General features: G+C 32.6%; 3 protein-coding genes across 4 annotated transcripts; all 3 read right to left on the reverse strand.

Moving 5' to 3' along the window:
* Positions 1 to 1400: 1400 nt before the first annotated feature.
* LOC115994035 lies at positions 1401 to 2504 on the reverse strand. The gene is made up of 2 exons (XM_031118046.1): positions 2087 to 2504; positions 1401 to 1955 (listed from the first exon to the last, which is right to left on the reverse strand). Exons 1-2 carry the CDS (start codon positions 2210 to 2212, stop codon positions 1716 to 1718), a joined length of 366 nt encoding a protein of 121 aa, XP_030973906.1. The 5' UTR covers positions 2213 to 2504; the 3' UTR covers positions 1401 to 1715.
* A 3239-nt stretch (positions 2505 to 5743) lies between these two features.
* LOC115995194 (NEDD8-activating enzyme E1 catalytic subunit) lies at positions 5744 to 11671 on the reverse strand. 2 transcript variants are annotated; one of them, XM_031119654.1, is made up of 9 exons: positions 11439 to 11671; positions 11141 to 11304; positions 10213 to 10415; positions 9474 to 9706; positions 9317 to 9379; positions 9142 to 9198; positions 8714 to 8835; positions 7862 to 7979; positions 5744 to 6127 (listed from the first exon to the last, which is right to left on the reverse strand). In XM_031119654.1, the coding sequence occupies exons 1-9, from the start codon at positions 11538 to 11540 to the stop codon at positions 5840 to 5842; spliced, it is 1350 nt and encodes a 449-aa protein (XP_030975514.1). In that variant the 5' UTR covers positions 11541 to 11671; the 3' UTR covers positions 5744 to 5839. The 2 variants fall into 2 exon arrangements, with proteins under 2 accessions (XP_030975514.1, XP_030975516.1); XM_031119656.1 differs by lacking the exon at positions 11439 to 11671 and adding an exon at positions 10943 to 11011 and having other exon boundaries at positions 11141 to 11214.
* Positions 11672 to 13920: 2249 nt separating this feature from the next.
* LOC115950960 (protein trichome birefringence-like 10) lies at positions 13921 to 20385 on the reverse strand. Its single transcript, XM_031068248.1, has 4 exons — positions 19439 to 20385; positions 17684 to 18073; positions 15127 to 15285; positions 13921 to 14643 (listed from the first exon to the last, which is right to left on the reverse strand). The coding sequence occupies exons 1-4, from the start codon at positions 19873 to 19875 to the stop codon at positions 14280 to 14282; spliced, it is 1350 nt and encodes a 449-aa protein (XP_030924108.1). The 5' UTR covers positions 19876 to 20385; the 3' UTR covers positions 13921 to 14279.
* Positions 20386 to 21395: the final 1010 nt, after the last annotated feature.

The raw sequence follows: 21395 nt of genomic DNA on the forward strand, positions 1-21395 counted from the left end.
GAGTGTACTATGTTTTCAAAAAAACATTCAAGTAGGAGTCCTCAATTAACTAATTGATTAAGTACTACTAGATCTTGCTATCTCTAGCTTTGGACCCTAGCTATAGCTTCAGCACTTCTTAGGTCCACCACCCAATTTGTTTTTTTTTTTTTTTTTTTTTTTTTTTTTTTTTTTTTTTTTTTTTTTTTTTGAGTTCTAAAGATTTAATTGTGATGATTGATCTAAAGTACCATACTTGTCTTAATAGTTTAATATCTGTTTTATTTATTTATTTATTATTATTTTTATTTAACAAAAGCCTAATAGAGTAGCTTATGTTAATGCGTCTTTCATAAATCATAACCCCCCCCCCTTTTTTTTTTTTCTATTATTGCTAATCATTTAGTGTAATTAAACCAAATAAACAAATGTGGGAGGATTTCAAGCTTATGTTTTGTGATGTACACCTTCAACTTATGTGAGATTTCACATATATTTAAAAGGAATACAATTTTATAAAAAAAGTTAAACAAATATATGACAAATTATGATGGATGGAATATGAAGTGAAATAAAAAAGTGTGACATAAGATTTGTATATGATTTGGTAGTTAATTCGTTATAAATAGTACTATTTTTCTTATTAACTTTTAAATGATTAGAACAGGTAAAAAAAAAAAACAGGGAGTCACTTATAAAAGATTTTAGTTGTACAAAACATTTTGAGAAATTTTTTGCTATTAGTGGAAAATAAACAGAGGACGAGAGGAATGCAATAAATGGTTAAAAGATGAGAGAGTATGGTAATGATAGGTCAAACCACCTAATCATTTCACACTAGAGTTTCAAAAAAAAGTTCAAAAGGAGAGAACAAACTAATAATGTCATGATTAAAGGTAAATTTCAAAGTTGATGCCTTCAATTGTGCAGCTTGTTGATGGCCCTAATGGAATCCAATAATGAACAGAAGCTTATGTTGACAATCATGGCATCTTTGTATTCTTTTAGGTTGTATTACAATAACCAGCAAATTGCTCAAAAGGATGTTAAAGCATCTTTGTTTTATTTTTTCCTAGTGAATACATAAAATCTTCTCTTAATTAGCTTCATGTTGGAGATTCAACATGCCAATGTAGTTAACCTCATCCAAATCTTTACATGAAGGAGAATGATTCCATATTTGCCAACCGAAATCAAGAAAATGATTAAGAAAGAAAAAGACTGAAAGTTTAGGCTCAACAGCTAGTTTCTTTAACAAATTGCTCATTGTTGAAAAGGTGGCCATTCTCACAAGATCCACAATTTAGTGCTACCAATAGTTAATATGTTCAGCTCTATTCTAATTAAGATGTTCCCATTAAATTTCTGATAGCTAGAAATTTGTATTTACAAGTAGCAACCAAAGGTATTAGCCAAAAATGTAATACACGAACACTAAATAAATTAAATTGATCAATAGTCTTAAATGAGCAATACAGAAGCTTATTCTCTATCAAGCTCAATAATTAACCACCATACATGTCCATTGTCCACAGTTGGGAGTGGTGAGCCTCTGTATGACACACTAAGGAACAAAGTATATATACATATATAGCTTTTCCATGTACATGATCACCATATATATATAAACCTTAAAAATCACAAGATCCTTGCCTTAGCACATTTTAGGCAAAGAATAATTCATTAGTAGAGATTATTGAATCTAAATCCTACACTTCATGATGGTCTGTCTGTCCTCAAACTTTTTTTGGCTTAAAAGAATACTTTGAAGACACTTGGGAAACCATCCTAGTATTATCAGGCTGTCTCTGGGATTTTGTGTTGTAAGAAGCAAGTCTTCCTTGCCTGTGCTTCCTTCTGGGCTGTGACAATTGGGGGATGAAAACTCCAGTTCCTTTGCTCTCTCTTTTGCAAGTTTGTTCATGATAAAGAAATTGAGGTAATTGTGTAGGTGGTTGGATTGCTGGAGAAAAATTCTGAAAAAATTCAACCACACTCATTTAGTAACCAAATAAGTAAAAAAATTTAGAAGTAAAAAAAGGTTACTTATAGCACAAGAAAATACAAAGTGTATATATATATATATACAAAATGAAGAACTAAGAACCTGGAGAGAAACTGAAGGACAATTTGCAACCGGGTCTTCCTCGTCGTCATCCATGATTAAAAGAGAGATTTGCTTGCTTAAGTCTGCAAAAAATGAATCATCTTCTACATCCATGGCCACTTCCATTATTTCTACTCAAACTAGACCCTGTTTGTGTGTTTTGGTGTTCTATTGTTCTTCACTTTTGTGGTATCTTTTTTTTTTTTTCTTTTCTCCAAACTCAATGGGGATAAAGAGGTTTAAATAGGGAAAGGAAGGTAGGGATAGGTAAGTTGAAGTATATGGTCTAGTAGGGATGTACATGTGCAATGGTGGGGTCATGGTCTAGTTGGCCAATCTGGACAAGTCCTACGAACCCACAAAGCTCATGGAAGTGTGTTATGATATTATCCAGTAGAAGAAAGAGATGAGGACCAGCCGGCAACAACCCACACCCAGATATCTAATTTAGGATAGACTCAATCTCTACCACTCTTGGTTGTAAATGAGTGCTCTCTCTCATCCTTAGCTAATATCCTAATAAGGGTAATGGCAAATAATTAAGATGTTTGGCTATGTGGAATCTATTTGTATTTAATCTGGATTATGATTCAACCCAATAAAAAAGCGCTATGGTTTTTAATTACAGGTTTTTTGAGGCTTAGTTCACAAAGTGATAGACTCTAGGGTTTGACTTTAACACCATGGATGTAAATAAATTGCCAAATCATGTAAATATTGTCTGATATAATTATTTTTTTAGGACATATCTTTTTTATTTTATTTTTGTATTTCATAGATTTGGAAATTTTGTGAATATTCTCTGTATAGAAAAGCCTTAACCTTCTTATGAACAACTTAAATAAGACACAAATGATAGTGACATATGGAAGAATAGGATTAACAGGACCGCATGCTTTTATTTAAATTGAAAGGTGGAAATTAAAAGACGTATGCATGTAATACCAATGGATTAATAATCAGTTAAAACAATTGGTCAATCAGATTCATTTGCTACAGTGCATCTTTGTTTGAATAGTGAAAACCTTGTTGTGTGGGCCAATAGTCATAATTAAGAAGAATGAAACTGTTGGTACAGCTCTGCATGAGTTTGGAGGACCATCAACCTATGGTTGTGAGCATATATACTACTTTCTTTTTTTCATTTTTCATCTTTTGTGACACAGAGAAGAGGTGTCAATGAAGCAGTAGAAAGTGACTACTCTAGAATACTAGTACTGGAACAAATACATGCATTAATTAACTTGTTTCATCCAACTCATTTTCCATTTCTTCTTTAAACTCATCATACCTCATCTGCTAGTACTTTACACTTCTCCGGAAAGCAAATTCTGAATTATGGGTGTCAAATGTCAATGTATGGTCCACATTCCACACTGTTTGCTGGCTGGCTAAGGGACCCTTTCGTTTTCAATATTATGGTGCATGGATATCTCTTTTGTTATTAATTGTATCATGGAATAAGCACTGTCTATTTTGACTTTCATTATATCTTGGAGTGCAATTGCTAGATGGTAGTTAGCAGTTTGCCGGTGCTTTATTCCTCTTCCAATTCTTCCTTATTTGTTGATGTTGGATCCTAGTTGCAATTGGCAATTTGATGACAGAAGGTAATGATATATCTGCAAAGATGTATGTTCAATGTCTAACCAGTCCTTTATTAGGAAACTAGTATAATAATTGTGGAGTTGGGAGATTTTAGATGTTAAATGAAATGGTGAATTAATTATTATTTTAGCTATGAACATGTCTCTATGCAATTTTTGTTTTTCATTTTTGTTGTTGCTCAGAACTTAAATGATTCCAATAGCTAAGGTTTGGCCTGCTTTTATTAATCCCAATGAAAATCTTCCTTTGGTACTTTTGGATGTGGATAGATGGGGAAATGAAATATACCAAAATTAGCATATTTTAATTTTTAACTACTATTTTGGTCTTCTTTTCTTTTTTTTTTCCCTTGAGTCCAAACGTAATCTAAAAGCTTTGAAGCTAGATACTAAATAGAGGCAAAAGTATTAGGACCCAACACAAAAGTGCCTCATCCTCTTCCTTCAGCAAGAAAGATTTACTACATAACTTAAGAGTTAGTACTAAAAGTGAGTGGCTGTGAACATTCAAAAGGGCTTGGCAGTCTGCTCCCCATGTGAGTCCTGTCTTCTACCCTTGGAGAAATTCTGCAATCTTGGGACTTTTCAGCCCTTGTCAAGCTCATTTTTTCAAATTATTTTGAACCCTTTTAGTTAAGGCTTGCTCAATCGGTGAAATTTTTTGTGGTCAAATAAAAAATTAAGAATCGAATCCCGTCTACACGAAATAAATACCTATTGATACCAACGAATTTGACCTAAAGAGCAATCAAATTATCAAGTACCCTACTTGTGAGTAATTTTTGTTCAACATAATTGTTTAGCGGCCTTGGATTCTTTGCTATTTTTATCACTTAAATTTGACATCTCTTCCCTTTTTCATAATTATGCTCTTTACTCTTCTGTCTTCATTACAGCTATCATCATCAACCCCCCTCACGTGATATGGGGATTCGATTAGAATCATTAGATCCACAGTGTGGCCCACCGGATTGTGCACAAAGCAGTGCACAACTTTTGCAATTTAGAGTCAAAAGTATTTTGGAGAGGAACTTTAATATATAAACCATAAAGTGCGCATCATGTTCTTAATTATTAATATACTAAACTTTCGAGACTATGGTGTGTAGAGGCTGGAGCTGATACTTCGCAAAACAGGAGGTGCCTGCTGGGGTTAAAGATGGGCATAGAGCTGTGGAAGTTGGCAAATTCTGGTTTTGATACATTGGAGTACTGAGGAACAGTTGATTGAAAGGCATTCCTTTTACCTGTAAGAGTAGGAACGGCAAAAGGGATTTTTCTTGGTCAATTAAGAGGTGTCTAGCAATTGTTTTGACCATCCAAGACTGAGAGGCCCTTTATGCAATCTGGAGAAAATAATTCAGGGGACTCGTTTTGTTATTGCTGGATCAGAGACAAGAAATGGGTTGAGAAAGTTCTGTGGTCTTCAAAATTCTGGAGGTCTTGCATGGGCTGTTTTACATAGTACAATATATACAAGACATATTTACATAGTGTTTAGTTCGCCGTGGTGTTATATTATACCGTAATATTACATTATTGTAATCTTACATTAATGTAATCTCAATACAAGAATACAACATTACATTGTTTATAAAGGTAATAAAATTAGGATGATGCAATATTTTTTGTAATTTTAAATCATAGTAATGTTAGAAAAAATAATATAAATAAAAAATCTTAATGTCACATCATCGTAATGTGCATCACATTAAGGGCATATCACATTGAACCATACGCTCTTTAAAGTGTAACAAGAATCCAAATATCCATCATGGGAATCATAAATTGGGCATGTAACATGTTTGATCTACTCCGGTTTCTCCAAAAAAAAAAAGTTTGATCTACTCCGATTTAGACAATAAATGAAACTTACCTGTGTAAATTAATTTTTTGGTTCAAATTCACTACTTCAAATCATTTTCAATAAAAAAAAAAAAAAAAAAAAAATTTCACTACTTCAAATGTTCTATAGAACAGTCATCTATGGAAAAATTTTACAGAATCAAATGGAATTCAACCTAGCCTCATCAGTTTTTACCTTCGACTGCTCTAAATTTCAAGGTACCGGAGAGAGATGGAGAGGATGTTTTAAAAGCTTTAACAACTTCTGGCTTCAAAAGTAAATTGAGAAGCATTACATAAGTTATGCCCCGCCAGCCATTTCCATGTCTGTAACCCCATCAACTCCCTTAAAAAAAACACGTAATTTTCTCAGTACAGAGGTCTTCGTGTCGTTCTTGCTGGTTGTACCGGTCACATGGATTGTACCCCTTGAAGTTTTACCCATTAGGTCAAAAAGTGGAAGATTTAGGTTTGATCGGGTCATCTCTTCCAGTACCGGAGGTGCCTGCATATACAGACTGCTCCCTTGGTGTGTGACACTAGCTTTTGATAATAGCAGATCAGGATGCTTTTCGAGTAGTTCAATGAACTGTGCCAAGAAAAAAAAAAAAGAAAAAAAAAAAGTAAATTAGGGCAAGCATAAAATAGCAAAGACAGCTGAAAATCAAAATGTAATTATCTTGCTCATGCACTTACTACCATTCATTTTGTTTTGATAGACATGAAGAAAAGTAGAGCACTAATTTTGATGATTGTGAATTTGAGATTGTACACCATTTACTATATCAACTTCTGTGTAATGACTTTGACGAATGGAAATTTGAGATGTACCATTTATGTAGCGATACAATACAACTATTGTTCAACACTAAAATGTATAACATGAAATAAACAAGAGATGCATGGCCGGTGAAAAGAAGTTAATATAATTAAGAAAACAAACATATATCACTCGGAGGTTAAAAGACTTGTGGTTTTTACAATGCATTTGAAATTCCAGCTAAAAAAGAACGACAGAAGGGTAATCTAAAGTTTAGCATGTTGTTAAGAGTCTTGTAGTTCAGTGACATTTTCTAGTTATCCCATAGATGAGAATTTGAGTTCAAATCACCGATCCTGTCATCTCCACTTATTGTAAGCAAAAAAATAAAAAAGTTAATCTACGTTTCTCGTAACAAAGCTTTAGATTTAAAAAACAAATTCCAGCTATAACACTTGTCGAACTTGGAAAGTGGGTCTATCCCTAGATTTGGAATAATGCCTTGCTACTAGCATTCAAAAGAGATGATTCAGAGTTCAAATTATTTCAAATATATCTGGCTCCTAGAAAGAGCTAAGGCAAAGAAAAGAAATTGCTAAGAAAAGCATATCTTTTCTACCCACCCTGCCAAACGTGAGGAAAGAATCATCTTTCTTTCTTTCTTAACTTTTCTCTTTACCTCACCTTTCTCTGAAGGAAGCATAAAGGCACACATCAATCCCATGAACAGAAAGATTCACGTGCAATACCTAGAGTCTCAAAAAGCATATCCACTGTATCCCCACTGTATCTAACGATGAAGAATAAAATTCACCTAACATAGAAAATGAAAGGAGCACTCTCCATCTAGTGCATTCCTACTAATTACACTTAATATTAACTTTTGGACAATTTTTTATCAATAAAATAATTAGTATAACTTTTGTTAATGTTCCAATATCTTTTTATTGACAAAGTATTTCCTCAAACTCATTGTTGAATTATATGTTTCCTTCCATATTTATCATGCTCATCAAACTATCTCATCTATAAATGATTCAACAAAACCATCTCCTCCCCCCCCCCCCCCCCCAAAAAAAAATCTTGAAGCATGAAATATTCAGGCAAAGTTATTTTTCCCTGAGCTGAAATCATTTTTAATAGGAATCCAAGGTCACAGCTAGAAATAAACTTGCAGAGGATCCAAATCAGCATCAATAGAAGAGGAAAAATCAAGGTCTACAAAGAGTCAAACAGGTAGACCTTAGTTTAATTCAGGTTGGCTATTGCTTTCGGACTCTAACAGGTTCAAGTGGGAATTTCATTTTATTAATGGCTAGCTTCTAGGATCAAGCAACTTCACTAAAGGTATCAACTGCAAACTAAATAAATCACCAACTTGGTTCTTCTTCTCAAACTAATGCATAAAGAAGGAATGTACAACCAAACCAAACAGGTTCAATGATTCTCAGACTGTACCAGATAAAACAGCATCCAAATATCAAATATGGAAAAGCAAGAACAATAAATTAAGAACAGAGAACATTGTTGCGTCCATAATTTAACAGTGTAAACTAAAATCACCTTTTGCAGAGTAACCGAAGTTTCCAGCTCAATAAGAACACCTGGGCCACATACGAGACAGTCCTTGTCTCTTACAAATTCAGTTACTTTAGTGTGAAGCCCTTCTGCCCCATTATACCTACAAAGGTTTAAATCAGTTTATAAGTTTTCCAAATAATTGATTAGAAAAATAAAAATAAGTTTCCCAAATTAGATTAATATTTTAGAAAAGAAAAAACACACTCTCACACACACACACACACACACACACACACACTCACAAATTTAGGCGTGTTTTAACAAAATTAGAATAACCAATTAACAAGGGGTTTTAATGATTTGTTTGGTATAGGTTATTTCTATTGGTTTATCTGACTTAAAAAATATGTTAGGAAAAAGTATACCCAGAAAGAACAAAGTCTTGAAAAGTTGTATATAACCCAAATATGCCCAAAAAAAGCTATACCAAACAGGCTTCTAGGAGACACAAAACTGACCAATATGATTATCTTGAATCAATAACCCACAGGGTAGGATCCAAGAGTGACACAAATTGTAGGGAAAATAGATGAAGTTTTGAATAGTTTAAAAATTGTTATGCAATAGGAAAATACCAATTAAGTAGAATAAACATATCAAATGAGACAATTTCAGGGACATCCACCCTTAATGGTACTATGTTCAGTCTCCAAAGTCTAAACACATGCAATTTAAGACACATGACCTTTCAAGTATCAAAAAGCCCTAATCTTGGTATGATAATTATGAATGTTCCTATACATATATCTATCATCAAAGGGTATCACCATAATCAAGGACAAGATTATAAGGCATTTTTTGCTAAGAAAAAATAATAGGAAAATTATGACCCACGTTAAATAGTTTGATAGAGTTTTGCTGCATCCTGTCGTAATCTTCAAAGCTTCAAGTGCACATGCAGCTGATACAATTGCATTAGTGGAAGCAATAGCTGGAATAATGTTCTTCACAACACCCTGTAAACAGTAAGGTGAATCCACTTAAATAACAATTTAGATATCTGAAACTTTGACTCTTGACTTTATTTTTACAATGAATTCTTTAAAATATTTAGAAAAAATATTAATCAAAAGCTAAATACTATTTTCACAAGCATTCTCACAATGATAAAGAGATGAAAGCCATTTTTTTTAAAAATGATTTTTTTAAATATATGATAACCAAAGAACATCTTAGACAAACCACACAGTACTTGGGCATAAAATAGAGTGAAAGTTAAGCTTTTGGGGAATTGACATCCCGGGCTATTCAATTACAAATACCTGAGTAAGAGAATATGTGACTCCTGGAATGCCGAAAAGCTCAGCTCTCTTGACAGCCTACAGGATATGGGTAACAACAGTGAGATGGCCACAAACAGAAATCAATATAAAGAAAGAAGTTGGTAAATAACTTTAAAGAAAAAAAAATGTCGGCAAATAACTGCATTCTATTAACCTCATTATAGATCCACTTCATATGCTCTGGGTCATCTGGATCAAAAGTCTTTCCACTATGAACCTACAAATACAATGCATGTTTAGATGATAACAAAGAATTAACATAAAATACACACTTTGGAAAAGGGAGAACAAGATGGTGAGTAATTTATTACCTCATCCCACTTGATTAGGTGGGCATATTCAATACAATGAGCAGCAGTTCTAGGAGTTTCAGCAAGGGTGCATAAGGGGAACTTTACTTGAGGGGGGAAAAGCCAGATGGTGCACTCAAAGCATGGCGTGACCCCTGGTATAATAACCCTAGCATGGCCCTTGAAACCTTCAGTCCCACCATCTACTAAAGGTTTCATTGTTTCATCTCGGGGTTTATCATCAGAGTCATACTCTAAATTTCCAAACAACAATGAGACAAAGCAAATCAGCTCAAGCAGAGTTTATTAACAACTAGTCACTTCTGGAATGATACCTTATGAACCCAGCAGGAAATTTAAGGAGGCTGTCTGCCAATGCCAAGGCTAATGTAAGTCTTTTGGCATTTGCTTTTACATATGAGTTTATAAGAAAAGTAAAAAACCAATAAAATAATGTGGCAATTGAGATGGCCAAAATTTAGTTGTACCTGATTACCGAAACTTATAATTTTTTTTTTTTTTTTTTGATAGGTAAGCAGAAAACTTTTTTAAATGATAGAAAAAAGAGAAATACAAGAAGTTCATGATGATGAACAACAAGGGTAATCAGGAAACTAAGCTAAGGGAGGAAAAAAACTCAAAGAGAGACGAACAATTAGTAAAACCCCAACAACGAGACCACTCCAAAAGACTACGATGGCATAAAAGCTTTAACTCATCCACCTAAACTTATAAAATTGGATAGGTTATGGCTACATACCTAGAAAACTACAAGCTACAGCATTGATGTAGCTCCGAGCTTCAATTGAATCAAGACCAAGAACAATTATACTAAAATCACTATAAAAATCAATGTCTTTTTCTTCAATCCGGCAATAATGTGGCTTGATATTCACGCCACTAATTCTTTCCATGACACGCTTTGCAGCAACTTCAGCTTTTGGCTTACCAACATCTTCAAATCTTAAAAAGAATTAGCCAATGTTAGAAATTAGTTCCGAACTAGATATTGAAAAGCAAATGTGAAATATAATATAGCACACATTAACCAAGAAAAATTGTTGGAGCTATTTGCGTAGGGCACTAAATGTAGTAAACATCAAATGAAATGATGTCAGAGCAAATGCAATGATTGCAGATTACTTTGGCTTACCGCTTATAATCATTTATAGGCCCTAACCTAAACAATGGCAAATCAAGTATACTCACCTCTAGATGCATATCAATATAAATATTTTGCTAATCCCAAATTAACTACCCCTTCTCAAATAGGCAAATAGGAGGGTTTGTCTTGTTTTATTTTTCCTAATAGGCAAAACTCATTGGACAACTGTGTTACATACCAATCAATACATACACGTTTGCATACATACATATATACATATAACACACACACAAATATACAGATACAGATAACCATCAATCAAATAATACGAAAACTCCAACAGGCAAAGAGACCCATAACAGTAACATAAACAAAAAAAAATTACCTACTTAGCCCAAGTGCTCCACCATCTTCTAAATAACCCATGACAAAGGGTGTCATCCATATACTCTATCTTAAAGAGTAAAAATAAAAACGTTGGGGAGTAATAATAATAAGCTTCGATTGAGACAAAATAAACCACAAAATAATAACAATAACAAAGAAACAAAAATTCATGGAACTTAAAAGAACAATAATTTACCTAAAGAGAAATTGGCGATTGAGATTGGTGACCTCGATCGTGTCCATGTCTATAACCTCGAGATTTTTGAAACCAGATAAAGCTAAGTCCTTTAACAACTCACATCCCAATCCACCAGCTCCTACCACTAACACTTTTACATATTCTGCAAGGTCATCTCTCAACTACCACCAACCAACAAAAAAACCCAGAAAGCAAATTTCAAAAAGATGATAAACAGCCATAGTTATAATAGCAAAAGAAATTGCACACCAAGTGTTTGACAAAATGTCACAGAGAAAAGAAAAAGAGGGTTTACTTCTTGGCCAGGATCGAAGTTATTGCCGATAATATTGCCGGGGCGGAGTAAGAGCTTGTCGAGGTCCCTCGATCGGCTTGGTTGCACCACGGTCTCCGCCATTTTTGTGCGTGGGTGTGTCTCTGAGACTGGGTTTCTGCGCTTTTTGTAGTTATAAATAAAAGAAGCCTCTGAATTCTGAGAGCTCTAGCAGTGAAGCCTAGAGAGCACTAATATTTTTTTTTTTTTTTTTTTTTACAGACAAAAAAAAAAAAAAACCCGATTAACCGGCAGTGCTGTGTTGTGTTGTGTTGTGTTGTGCGTAGCTTGGATTTTACGCTTCGGCGTGGTTAAAATATCATGAACTTTTAGTTTTAGGACTCCATTTTATGATGCATTCAAGTCACCGTGACATATAGCATCATACAAACTTTTGGTTACAAATTAGTCAAAAAAATAAAAAAAAAAACTTTTTGTTACATATAAATTTCACCTTGGTAAATTCTAAAATTACTACCAATTTTGTAATATAAATTGGTGTGACCTTCTTCTCAAAAAAAAAAAAAAAAAAAAATTGGTGTGACCATAAATATAATTAGTGTCACCTTAACAACATAATAAATGTTCCTCAAAAGAAAAAAAGAAAAAAAGAAAAGAAAAAAAACCAACATAATAAACAAATGTTGGATTTAAATTAGTGACACATCAAATTGTAAGGTAAATAACTAAAATTTGTGGTATTCTTAACATGGCTCTTTCAAGCCTCTTAAATCAACTTTTATTATTTTCAAAACAAACCCATTGAAATTTCGAATTTATATTGAAACAATTAAAGATGCAGGAAGGAAAACCAAAAGGCTCATGCCAAATGCAAATGACCATTAATTGTAATAACACATAGAAGAAACTGTTAGAGAATTAAAAACTACCCTCTCATGGTCTTTCCATAATTCCACCAATGCTCCAGTGTTTAAGACCAGCACATCCACATCTTCTCCACTTCTCAGAGCTCTAAACATCACAACAAATATGATTAAAACATTTATAGCTCCCATGTAAATGGTTATCGGTTCAAGGACGCAAGGTGGCCCTGCCTTTTCAATTTAAGCCATTTGATCCAATTTCAAGGTTGTCTTCACTTTTTGTGGAGCTCCTAAATGAGACTTGTAATGCTCCACCGTGCATTTATAGTCCTTATACTTGAAGACTAAATCATATATATATATATATATATATATGCACGGTTACTGTAACAAATTTGGATATTTATAAAGGTTTGCAAATATTAATGTGGGTGTTTTTCTTGGGTAAAATGTGTAAAACTAACCTCATTTTTATTTCCCAAGTTCTGATGCGGTTACTTTAAGAACAACTTATGCTTTTTAATTGGGCAGGGCTGCCATTCACTTCATGGATTGAATCTTTGTTGGGAACTGCAGAGGAGAGCATGCAAAAGAGGGACTCCCATTGGTTTCTCCCAATTGAGTCACTAGCAAAAACTAACCGTTTGTTTCTCAGATTTTTTTTTTTTTTCAACATCAGTTTTACATTAAATCAGTTTTGATTACACTCAAATTAGTTTTTACATTTTTTTTCCTTTGCCTGATGTCCTTTAAATGAAAACTGAAAAATAAAAGACTATAAATGGAAGAGTATAGGTATCATACATATACCTATGTAATGTCACAACTTATTAAGTAATTTTGAAAATTTTGAGTCTAATTTTTCGTGATAGACAAAAATTATATGCTATTTTAGAGTAATATTACAAATCATATAATAGTTTATGATAGGTAGTTGAATTACTCTTATATTTTTATGGAAGGAAGATTTGAAACTTGGTTCTTCAGATAAAAGAGGTACATATCATGAGATACAAATTAAAGAATCAAACACAATACTTCAATTCCATAGTTGCTGAGACTGTGAGTTCCTTATTCTCTCTTTGACTTTAGTTCTAGGCTTGGAAACCTCATTGAAGAAGTCCTAAAATTGTGAGTTAATAGTTTGTTTCACCAAAATAATAATAATAATAATAATATAGATGTTGGATAAAAGTTCAAATTATAATTTTCTGTGCATAAAAATTAAAAAGTGGTGTACTGTGCAGTGCAACTATAGAAACGCAACTTGTCTCTACTTTTAACAAGAACCATAGAATAGGATGATAGGAAAGGTAGCCAGATTTATTTGCTAGTGGGAAAATTTTCCATTAGTTTTGAGATCAAAATAGGGTACGAACAAAACAATTAGATAAACACTCCTCCCAACTTGCAGGGCCAAAATTACCAAGTTAAATTACAATATTACATATTATGCGGACCATTCTTAAGTGAGCAAACATGATCCTACGGTCCTACCTTCATACCATTATTTTATATAGAATTTTTTTTTTCCTTACTACTATTCTCTCAACTGGCAAAGTAGGAATTTTAAGATTCATAACTTTTTAATTTTTTTTAAAAAAGGAACAAAATGTTTGGTCCTTGATACAAGTTATGAAATACATAACTTTGTTAATTAAATTATTTTCCCCCAAAGAATTGTACACCATCTTTAGTAATTACAATAAAATGCCCCCATGTGTGAGTGTTTCTCTATAATGTCGTGTCTTTATTCCAAAAATTCTTGAACTGTGCTTCTTTATTTAAAATCCAATATTCTCATTGTCTGATCTCTCTATCAATATCAAGAACTAAGACTGGCTTTCAAATTAACCTTGCTGCAAAACTCTTCCAACTGTCAAAGTATCTTTTCTTTCCTTTAATAGTTTTTCAGGAATTTGAATACCCTATGCATAAATGTCCACTTCATCTTGTTGGCATATAAATAAGAGGCTTTCTTCATCAATCATACTTGCACCTAAAACCTTGATGAGTTACAGGAGCTAGTCATCACATGCTTAAGGAATAACGCATAGAGGAGTTCATTCCATGTATCCGGAACTCCAGGCAGACACCAATGACTGCAATCCTGGCGATGGAGAGGTGCAGGGCCTTTCTTAGGATCTTGATAATATATAGATGAATGTCCATCTCTCCTCTGTGCAGTCATATGGGTTATATTCAATACCTCAACTTTCAGTGCTTCTGACGTGTTCAAGTGAGCTGATAATACAGAATTGGCTATTTTGACTATATCCCAAGAATCAGAAGGTGACAATGAGGATCCCAGTTCTGGGAGTGTCTCCAAGTGACATTTTCCACCAGTCATCCAATCCCCTCCTCTGTATAATACAAAACATTGCAATTTAATTAGCTTCCCAAATAGGAGGCATATAAGACTACTTCACAAGTACTAAGGTCCAATCCTAGTCAAGGCTCAAGTACATTGTTCATACTCCTTGTTTCTAATTCTATTTTGAATGTAAGCAAAATAAACTTAATCTTACTTGGAAGTTGGAATACAAGAAAATTAATCATAATCCTAAACATAAGGCTTAATAATAAAGATGCAGCTATATATTAAGGACTTTATGTTGTGGACATAGACTGTCAGGCCAAATCATTTTAATTCCTTGCATTCTCTTTCTTTCTCTTGTTTTAGCTTTGTCTCTTTGCTTTATTTTATTTCCTTTATTCTATTTCTACATGGTATCATAGTTCTGGTTTTTTTTTTTTTTTTAAAACAAGAAAGGGTAAAGGAAAAGGAATACACGAAGGTTGTAGAGTACTGGAAAGATTATGTTGTTTAAGAAAGAAAAACAAACCTGAAATGTAATGGTGAGTATGTGCGAAAGAAAATTTGGGTCTTGCTAGAATTTAGTTCGGTTTGTATCCAGTTTGCCACAGTCTCTATTGATCTCTGATATGCATGTTCTACTTTCATATCCATTTTCACCTCTGTACCTTCCTGAAAGTAACAACCCCTGAACCAGAAAAAAAAGAAAAAAAAAAAGGAATAAATGGCATCTATTACAATCAAAACTAAAGCATGACTAAAGGCATGTCTTGCATAAGTAACTTGTACGTAGTGACTCTGCCACACTACCTACAATTAGCATTATCCTTCATGCCATCTTTTCACTTCACAATTGTTAGGGCAAAAGTATGGACAAGACTTGTTGATTGAACTCATATACAGAAAAATCTCATTTCAATTGTAATCTAAAGAATAAAGATGAGAGGATGTAAAGTCCATTTCCTATTGAAATATAAGTCAAGGAGACCCAAGATACTCAACCATTAATAGGTTCAAGGAGGAAAAAAAAAAGAGGCTTATCTGACAAACTGCTGTTATTAGCATATATGTCACTCATCACTTTAATATCCAGAAACTACTTATCAAAAAAAAAAAAAAAAATCTATCCAGAAACTATCTACATTGATATGACATCTACCAGATAAAGTAGAACCAGTTCAAAATATTTCAAAGATTCCATTTTATCGTGCTGTCACAAGTCGCCATGTCATATATCAAACTAACTTTTGGTTACATATGAATTTCACCTTTAGAAATTACAAATTGAAATGATAATAAATGTAATTGGTGAACTTTAACAACATAATAAATAAATGTTAGAATTAAATTTGTGACATCATTTTGTAAGGTTTTTTCCCCCCCTAAAATTTGTAGCATCCCTAACACGACTCTTACATGTCTTATTTAAAAAGAAAATTCAAAAGAAATTGTCATGCACTCCAATTCAACCTTTTGAAATTGCCTTTTGGCTAGTTGGATCCTTAAATCAATTTTTATTATTTTCAAAACCAACTCCCCAAGGGCCTTGTAGTTGAATTGACATCTTTTTATGCATAAAGTGTTTGGGGGTTTAGGGGGGAAAGGGTTTGAACTGCGGAATTAGTAGTATGTTATAATTATCTCTCAAAAAAAAAAAAAAAATCAACCCATACCACTGTATGCACTTACATTTTGTTTGTTTCGATGGAAAATTTTGTGTAAAAATAGAAAAAAAAAAATCAACCCATACCACCGTATACACTTACGCTTCATTTGTTTCAATGGAAAACCTTGTGTAAAGATAGATGCTCATGTTTTTTGATGTTTGGTAGTATAAAAATAGATGAGTCAAAGGAAAACTATCTTCGGTCAATATAAAAAGTATGACTTATTTTTAAAGATTGTTTTCCACTAAATTTTTTTTGGAAAACAACCATATTTCACACCAAGCTAAATAAGAGAAGTTAAGAGATTGTTTTTCAACTCATTTAAAGTTGCTACCAAACATTGGAAAATGAGATAGTTTTATAAAAAATGCTTCTTGAAAAATGACTAAATTTTCAAGAAAACATCTGATGCAATTCATTTTAAAATCTATCTGTTACTAGCTTCTGTTGTATAATAAGTAATTTCTTGTTTTACTTTTAATAGCCTTTATAACTTGTAATAGAAAGTTAGTTAGCTGATAAGTTGTTAGTGGTAAATGCAATAGCTTATTAGTTATTTACAGAAGTTCGTTAGGTTTTAGCCAAATCACATGGCGGCCACATGGTGGGTTCTTGCAACTAACTCAGTAGCTTGCTTATGTAACTATAAATAAGCAAGATTGCCTTCATTGTAACTAGTTGAATTTGAATCCAAGAAATCTACCTATGGGGTATTATTCCAAGAGTGTGTCTCTTGAAGAGCTAGTTCATTCATTCTTTTTTCTAAGCAACTTAGGGTATGTTTGGTAACTTTTTTTTTTTTCATTATTTTCTGTTTCAAAAAACAATTTTCTATTTTTGAGACTAAAAAACTTGTTTGGCAACTCAAAATGAACAGAAAACAAAAATTGTTCTCAAAACTCAATTTGTGAAGGAAACTAAAAACACACATTTAATTTGATGAATCTATCTCATTTAATAAGTTAGCATTAGAGTTCAAATCCTAATAACAACATATTTTAGTATTTTCTATTTTTTCTTCAAAAAACTATTTTTTTTTTTTTAATTTCAACTTACCAAACATGTTTTTGATTTCAAAAATACAAGAAAAATATTTTTTCTTTATATTCCCAAAAAACAAGTTTTTGAAAATAGAAAACAAAAACTATTACCAAAAATAACCTTAGCTTTCTAAAACATCTTTCCTTTTCACCATTTTTTCCTCCATCAACATCATCTCTAAAACAAACAGAGCGTTAGATTATTCTAAAGAGAATTTTATCTTTTTTAAAAAAAAAAAAAAACCAATCCATTGAAATTTCGAAATTATATTTCAAAAAAATTAAAGATGAATGAAAACCAAAAGGCTCATGCCAAATGCAAATGACCATTAATTGTAATAACACATAGAAGAAACGGCAAGATCTAGGAAAAAATTACCGTCTTATGGTCTTCCCATAACTCCACCAATGCCCAGTGTTTAAGACCAGCACATCTGCATCTCTCCACTTCTTAGAGCTCCAATCCATTTGATCCAATTTCAAGGTTGTCCTCACTTTTTGTGGAGCTCCTGAAAGGGCCCGGCTTTGCAATACAAGAAATGGAGACCAGTAGTACTCCACTGTGCAGTTGTAGTCCTCAAACTTGAAGACTAAGAACAACATGTGCTTTGTAATTGGGTTGCCATTCACTTCATAGATTGAATCTTTGTTGGGAATTGCAGAGGAGAGCATGCAAAGAAGGGACTCCCATTGGTTTCTCCCAATTGAGTCACCAGCAAAAACTAACCGTTTGTTTCTCAGTTTTTCCAACATCAATTTTGCATCAAATCTGTTTTGATTAGTGACAAGAAAATTATACTCAAATTAGTTTTTACATTTTTTTTTCCTTTGCCTTTTGTCCTTTTTAAATAAAAATGGAAAAATACAAGGCTAGAAATGGAAGAGTATAGGTGTCATACACTTTTTTTTTTTTTTTTTTTTTTTGAGGAAAGGTATATCATACACTTATCCATGTAATGTTAACTTTTTAAGTAATTTTGAAAAATTTTAGACTAATTTTCGTGATAGAAAAATATTATATATTAATTTAGAATAATATTACAAGTCACATCATAATTTATGATCTCTCTCTTTAAAAACTTTAAAGTTGTGAAATAATAGAAATCCAATCCAACTGAAACTCTAAGTTGTTTAGCGAAAAAAGAAAGAAGGAATGATATATGTGAGTGCACCAAATCATCATTGACTATCAATTTCCCATAACGGCTTGAGACTTCAACTTTTATATGTCAATCTCTCACAAAAATTAATCATCAACATTTCCAACTTAATCTACAATACAGACACACACCAAACAAACTTCTATATCTAACACCAAAATCAAAATTGAAAATCAAATTTTATTTTTCATTCACCATTCATTACCTTAAGCAAGGTAAATTAAAATTCATTTAAAAAGAAGAAAATAAATTTCCACATCTTTCTATTAACTATTATGCATGCATTCTTTATATGAAATTAATTTTGATTTGATTAGTATTAGTTCTGCAAGGTATATCTTAAATCCGTCCTAGCTTGGACATAGTGTGGTTGTTGGACGATTCTCTTGTTAAGCAAAAATGAAAATAAAATATTAATAAAACCTAAATATATTTTAAATATAAAATTATAATATGGAAAATCAATTAAATATTATTTAATTAAATCATTAAATATAAAAAGAACTCAATTAAGGGCAACGCTATATCGATCTTGTCTCTCCATTTGAAATGGATCTAACCTCAAATGGACTATCCTCATTTCTCATGGCCTTAATATTGAAAAACTTTCACACCACATATTCTTTCTAGCTTCCCTAATTTGCTTGCTCAGCAGCCAAACAGTAAAGCAATGAAAAGTAGTAGGCCAAAATGGCCAAATACCACTGTTTTTTAAAATATTTTGCAATCTACCACTAATTGAGGAGTCTTACTTTATAAACATCCAATCCTAAATTGAATACATCCTCCAAATATGAAAAATTGTTTTTTAACAATACTGAATAAACATCATTTGCAACTTCAAAGTTAAATTAAGAATTGAATACAAGGTACTCGAGTTTCAAGATTTTGAGTTCAACGTTCCATTTTTATGTTCATAGTGATATTTGGCCATTTTGGCATGAAAAAGTAACATAAAACATCTTAATAAGAACCTGGGCATGTTGCAATTTTTGGGTTGCCATCTCCACTTGGCGTATGACAAGTCTGGTCTCCCATTCTCAGAACACCGAAATCCATTCTCTAAAAGACTGCAATCTTTGGACTGATACAATGGATAATTCTCATCCCACACCCAATTCCCTTCAAATAAATCACACTCTCCACCCTTTTCTCCAAAAAATTCAACCCCTTTGTCCTTATTGGCCCCCTTAGACATGAACCTCTCTGAATGGCCCGGAAATAAAAACCTTTCAGCTGCAGCTCTGCTATAATCCAAGTAGAAAAATCCACAAATCACACAGACACTAACATAAAAGAACACCAGAAAACCCACAGACTGCTCACAGTGTCTCAAGCATTTAAATTTATTAAAAACTTCAAAGATAGGCTTGGCTTCGGGGTCTGGTTCAGATGGGGTACTCTTAGACATATTTGAGGCTCAAGAACAAATTTTGAAACCTGTGTATTGTTTCTCTAGTGGGAAAGATCAAAATGTTGAGTTAAAATATTCAAAAAGGCAAAGAGTGTGAAAGAAATGAAGCAAAGGTCTTGCATGTAAGGAATATAAAAGTCAAGGATAATGCGCAGTTGACTTGAACCATGTTCTCAACTGCTTTCCTTGCTAGTTGCTAATGCTAGGTCAGTTTCGTTAAGCGAGACAGACTGGTTTATAGAACAAAGATCAAATACGATTGGTTTTCAAATCCTATAGATTGAATTTATTCATCAGAGAGAGAGAGGGGGAGAGATACAGAGAGATTTCAGAATGAAATGCTGTGCTGAGACACTGAGAAATAAAGAGAGATTGGAGTAGACAAACGTGGGTCTTTCTCTGATTTCTGAGAATTATTAATAGGTTTGTTTGAGTGTTGGAAGTGGCTTAATTGGCGAAAGAAAAAGTGTGCAATAGGTAGGAGATCATATCCCACTTTTTCTCTTAAGAAACGTAGGCCTTACACACTTCCATATGCGTATATATATATAATATACAGCGAGCGAAATTGTTTCACTAACGGTAACCTCGGTTCCCGCCAATTACCCTTGGCTGTATACTTATCTTCTGGGGATGGGGATCATAATTCATGAGATGGTTTATTCAGACCCATTGAAAACATGTATAAACATACTAATAAAAGAAAGGTAAATGCTAACGAGTGCCTTTAAGACACTGGTTAAGAATCCAGTTAAAGAAAGTTTTTACGGAAAAAGAAAAAAAAATTAATATTTTGCCAGCTTTTTTTCATTTTCTATAAAAGTGATTTCAAAACTATTCTAAAATGGATTATTAACGAGTGCCCTAAGAGCACTCGTTAGCATGAGCCTAAAAGAAAAAAAAGAAAAAAACAACAACAGTAAGCCCATTCCCCAAAAACACAACTTGTGTAAAGTGCTTGAGATGGTGTATTCAAAGACTTATCTAGCCATAGACGTGATGTGGCTGTTGCTAGTAAAGACCAAATTGAGTTGACTACAAATTAAAAATAATAAGGACTAAATTGTTTCTGTCAAAAAGTAAAGACCAAATTGACAATAATTCCAAAATATAAGGGCCAAAATTATATTTTTGCTTATTATAAAATATAAATTTAGGGTTTTACCTATAAAACAAATCTTGTTCTTTTTTTTTAAAATAATGCATAGTACTATTTAACTGTACACACTACCATTGAATTAATTTGTTTGTTAATTTTTCCTTGAATGATTACAAAATACAACTATAATTTATGGTATATTGGTACTCGAATGTAAAATAATAACAATAAAATTGTACTGCAAACAATCTACAGCGTGTGTGGACTAGATTTAAATTAAGGAAAATTAGTTTTTTTTGTTTGTTTGTTAGAAATAGCCTTGAAAACGTTTTAAAGTGCTTGCTCTAACACAAGCAACCTTTCAAAGGTGTATTTTCATTGACAATTCTTTGTAAATTATATATAATCATCCATTTTT

The sequence above is a fragment of the Quercus lobata genome, chromosome 6 (assembly GCF_001633185.2).
Source record: "Quercus lobata isolate SW786 chromosome 6, ValleyOak3.0 Primary Assembly, whole genome shotgun sequence".
Classification (NCBI taxonomy): domain Eukaryota; kingdom Viridiplantae; phylum Streptophyta; class Magnoliopsida; order Fagales; family Fagaceae; genus Quercus; species Quercus lobata.

Coding starts and splice junctions, on each gene's coding strand:
- LOC115994035 (XM_031118046.1), bottom strand. CDS start 2,212: ATGGAAGTGGCCATGGATGTAGAAGATGATTCATTTTTTGCAGACTTA. Junction 1,956..2,086: donor GTCCTTCAGTTTCTCTCCAG/GTTCTTAGTTCT, acceptor GAATTTTTTCAG/AATTTTTCTCCAGCAATCCA.
- LOC115995194 (XM_031119654.1), bottom strand. CDS start 11,540: ATGGCGGAGACCGTGGTGCAACCAAGCCGATCGAGGGACCTCGACAAG. Junction 11,305..11,438: donor ACTTCGATCCTGGCCAAGAA/GTAAACCCTCTT, acceptor GGTTGGTGGTAG/TTGAGAGATGACCTTGCAGA. Junction 9,707..10,212: donor TGTAGCTTGTAGTTTTCTAG/GTATGTAGCCAT, acceptor TTGGAAATTTAG/AGTATGACTCTGATGATAAA.
- LOC115950960 (XM_031068248.1), bottom strand. CDS start 19,875: ATGTCTAAGAGTACCCCATCTGAACCAGACCCCGAAGCCAAGCCTATC. Junction 18,074..19,438: donor AAAAATTGCAACATGCCCAG/GTTCTTATTAAG, acceptor TAATCAAAACAG/ATTTGATGCAAAATTGATGT. Junction 15,286..17,683: donor TATGGGAAGACCATAAGACG/GTAATTTTTTCC, acceptor TTTCTGGTTCAG/GGGTTGTTACTTTCAGGAAG.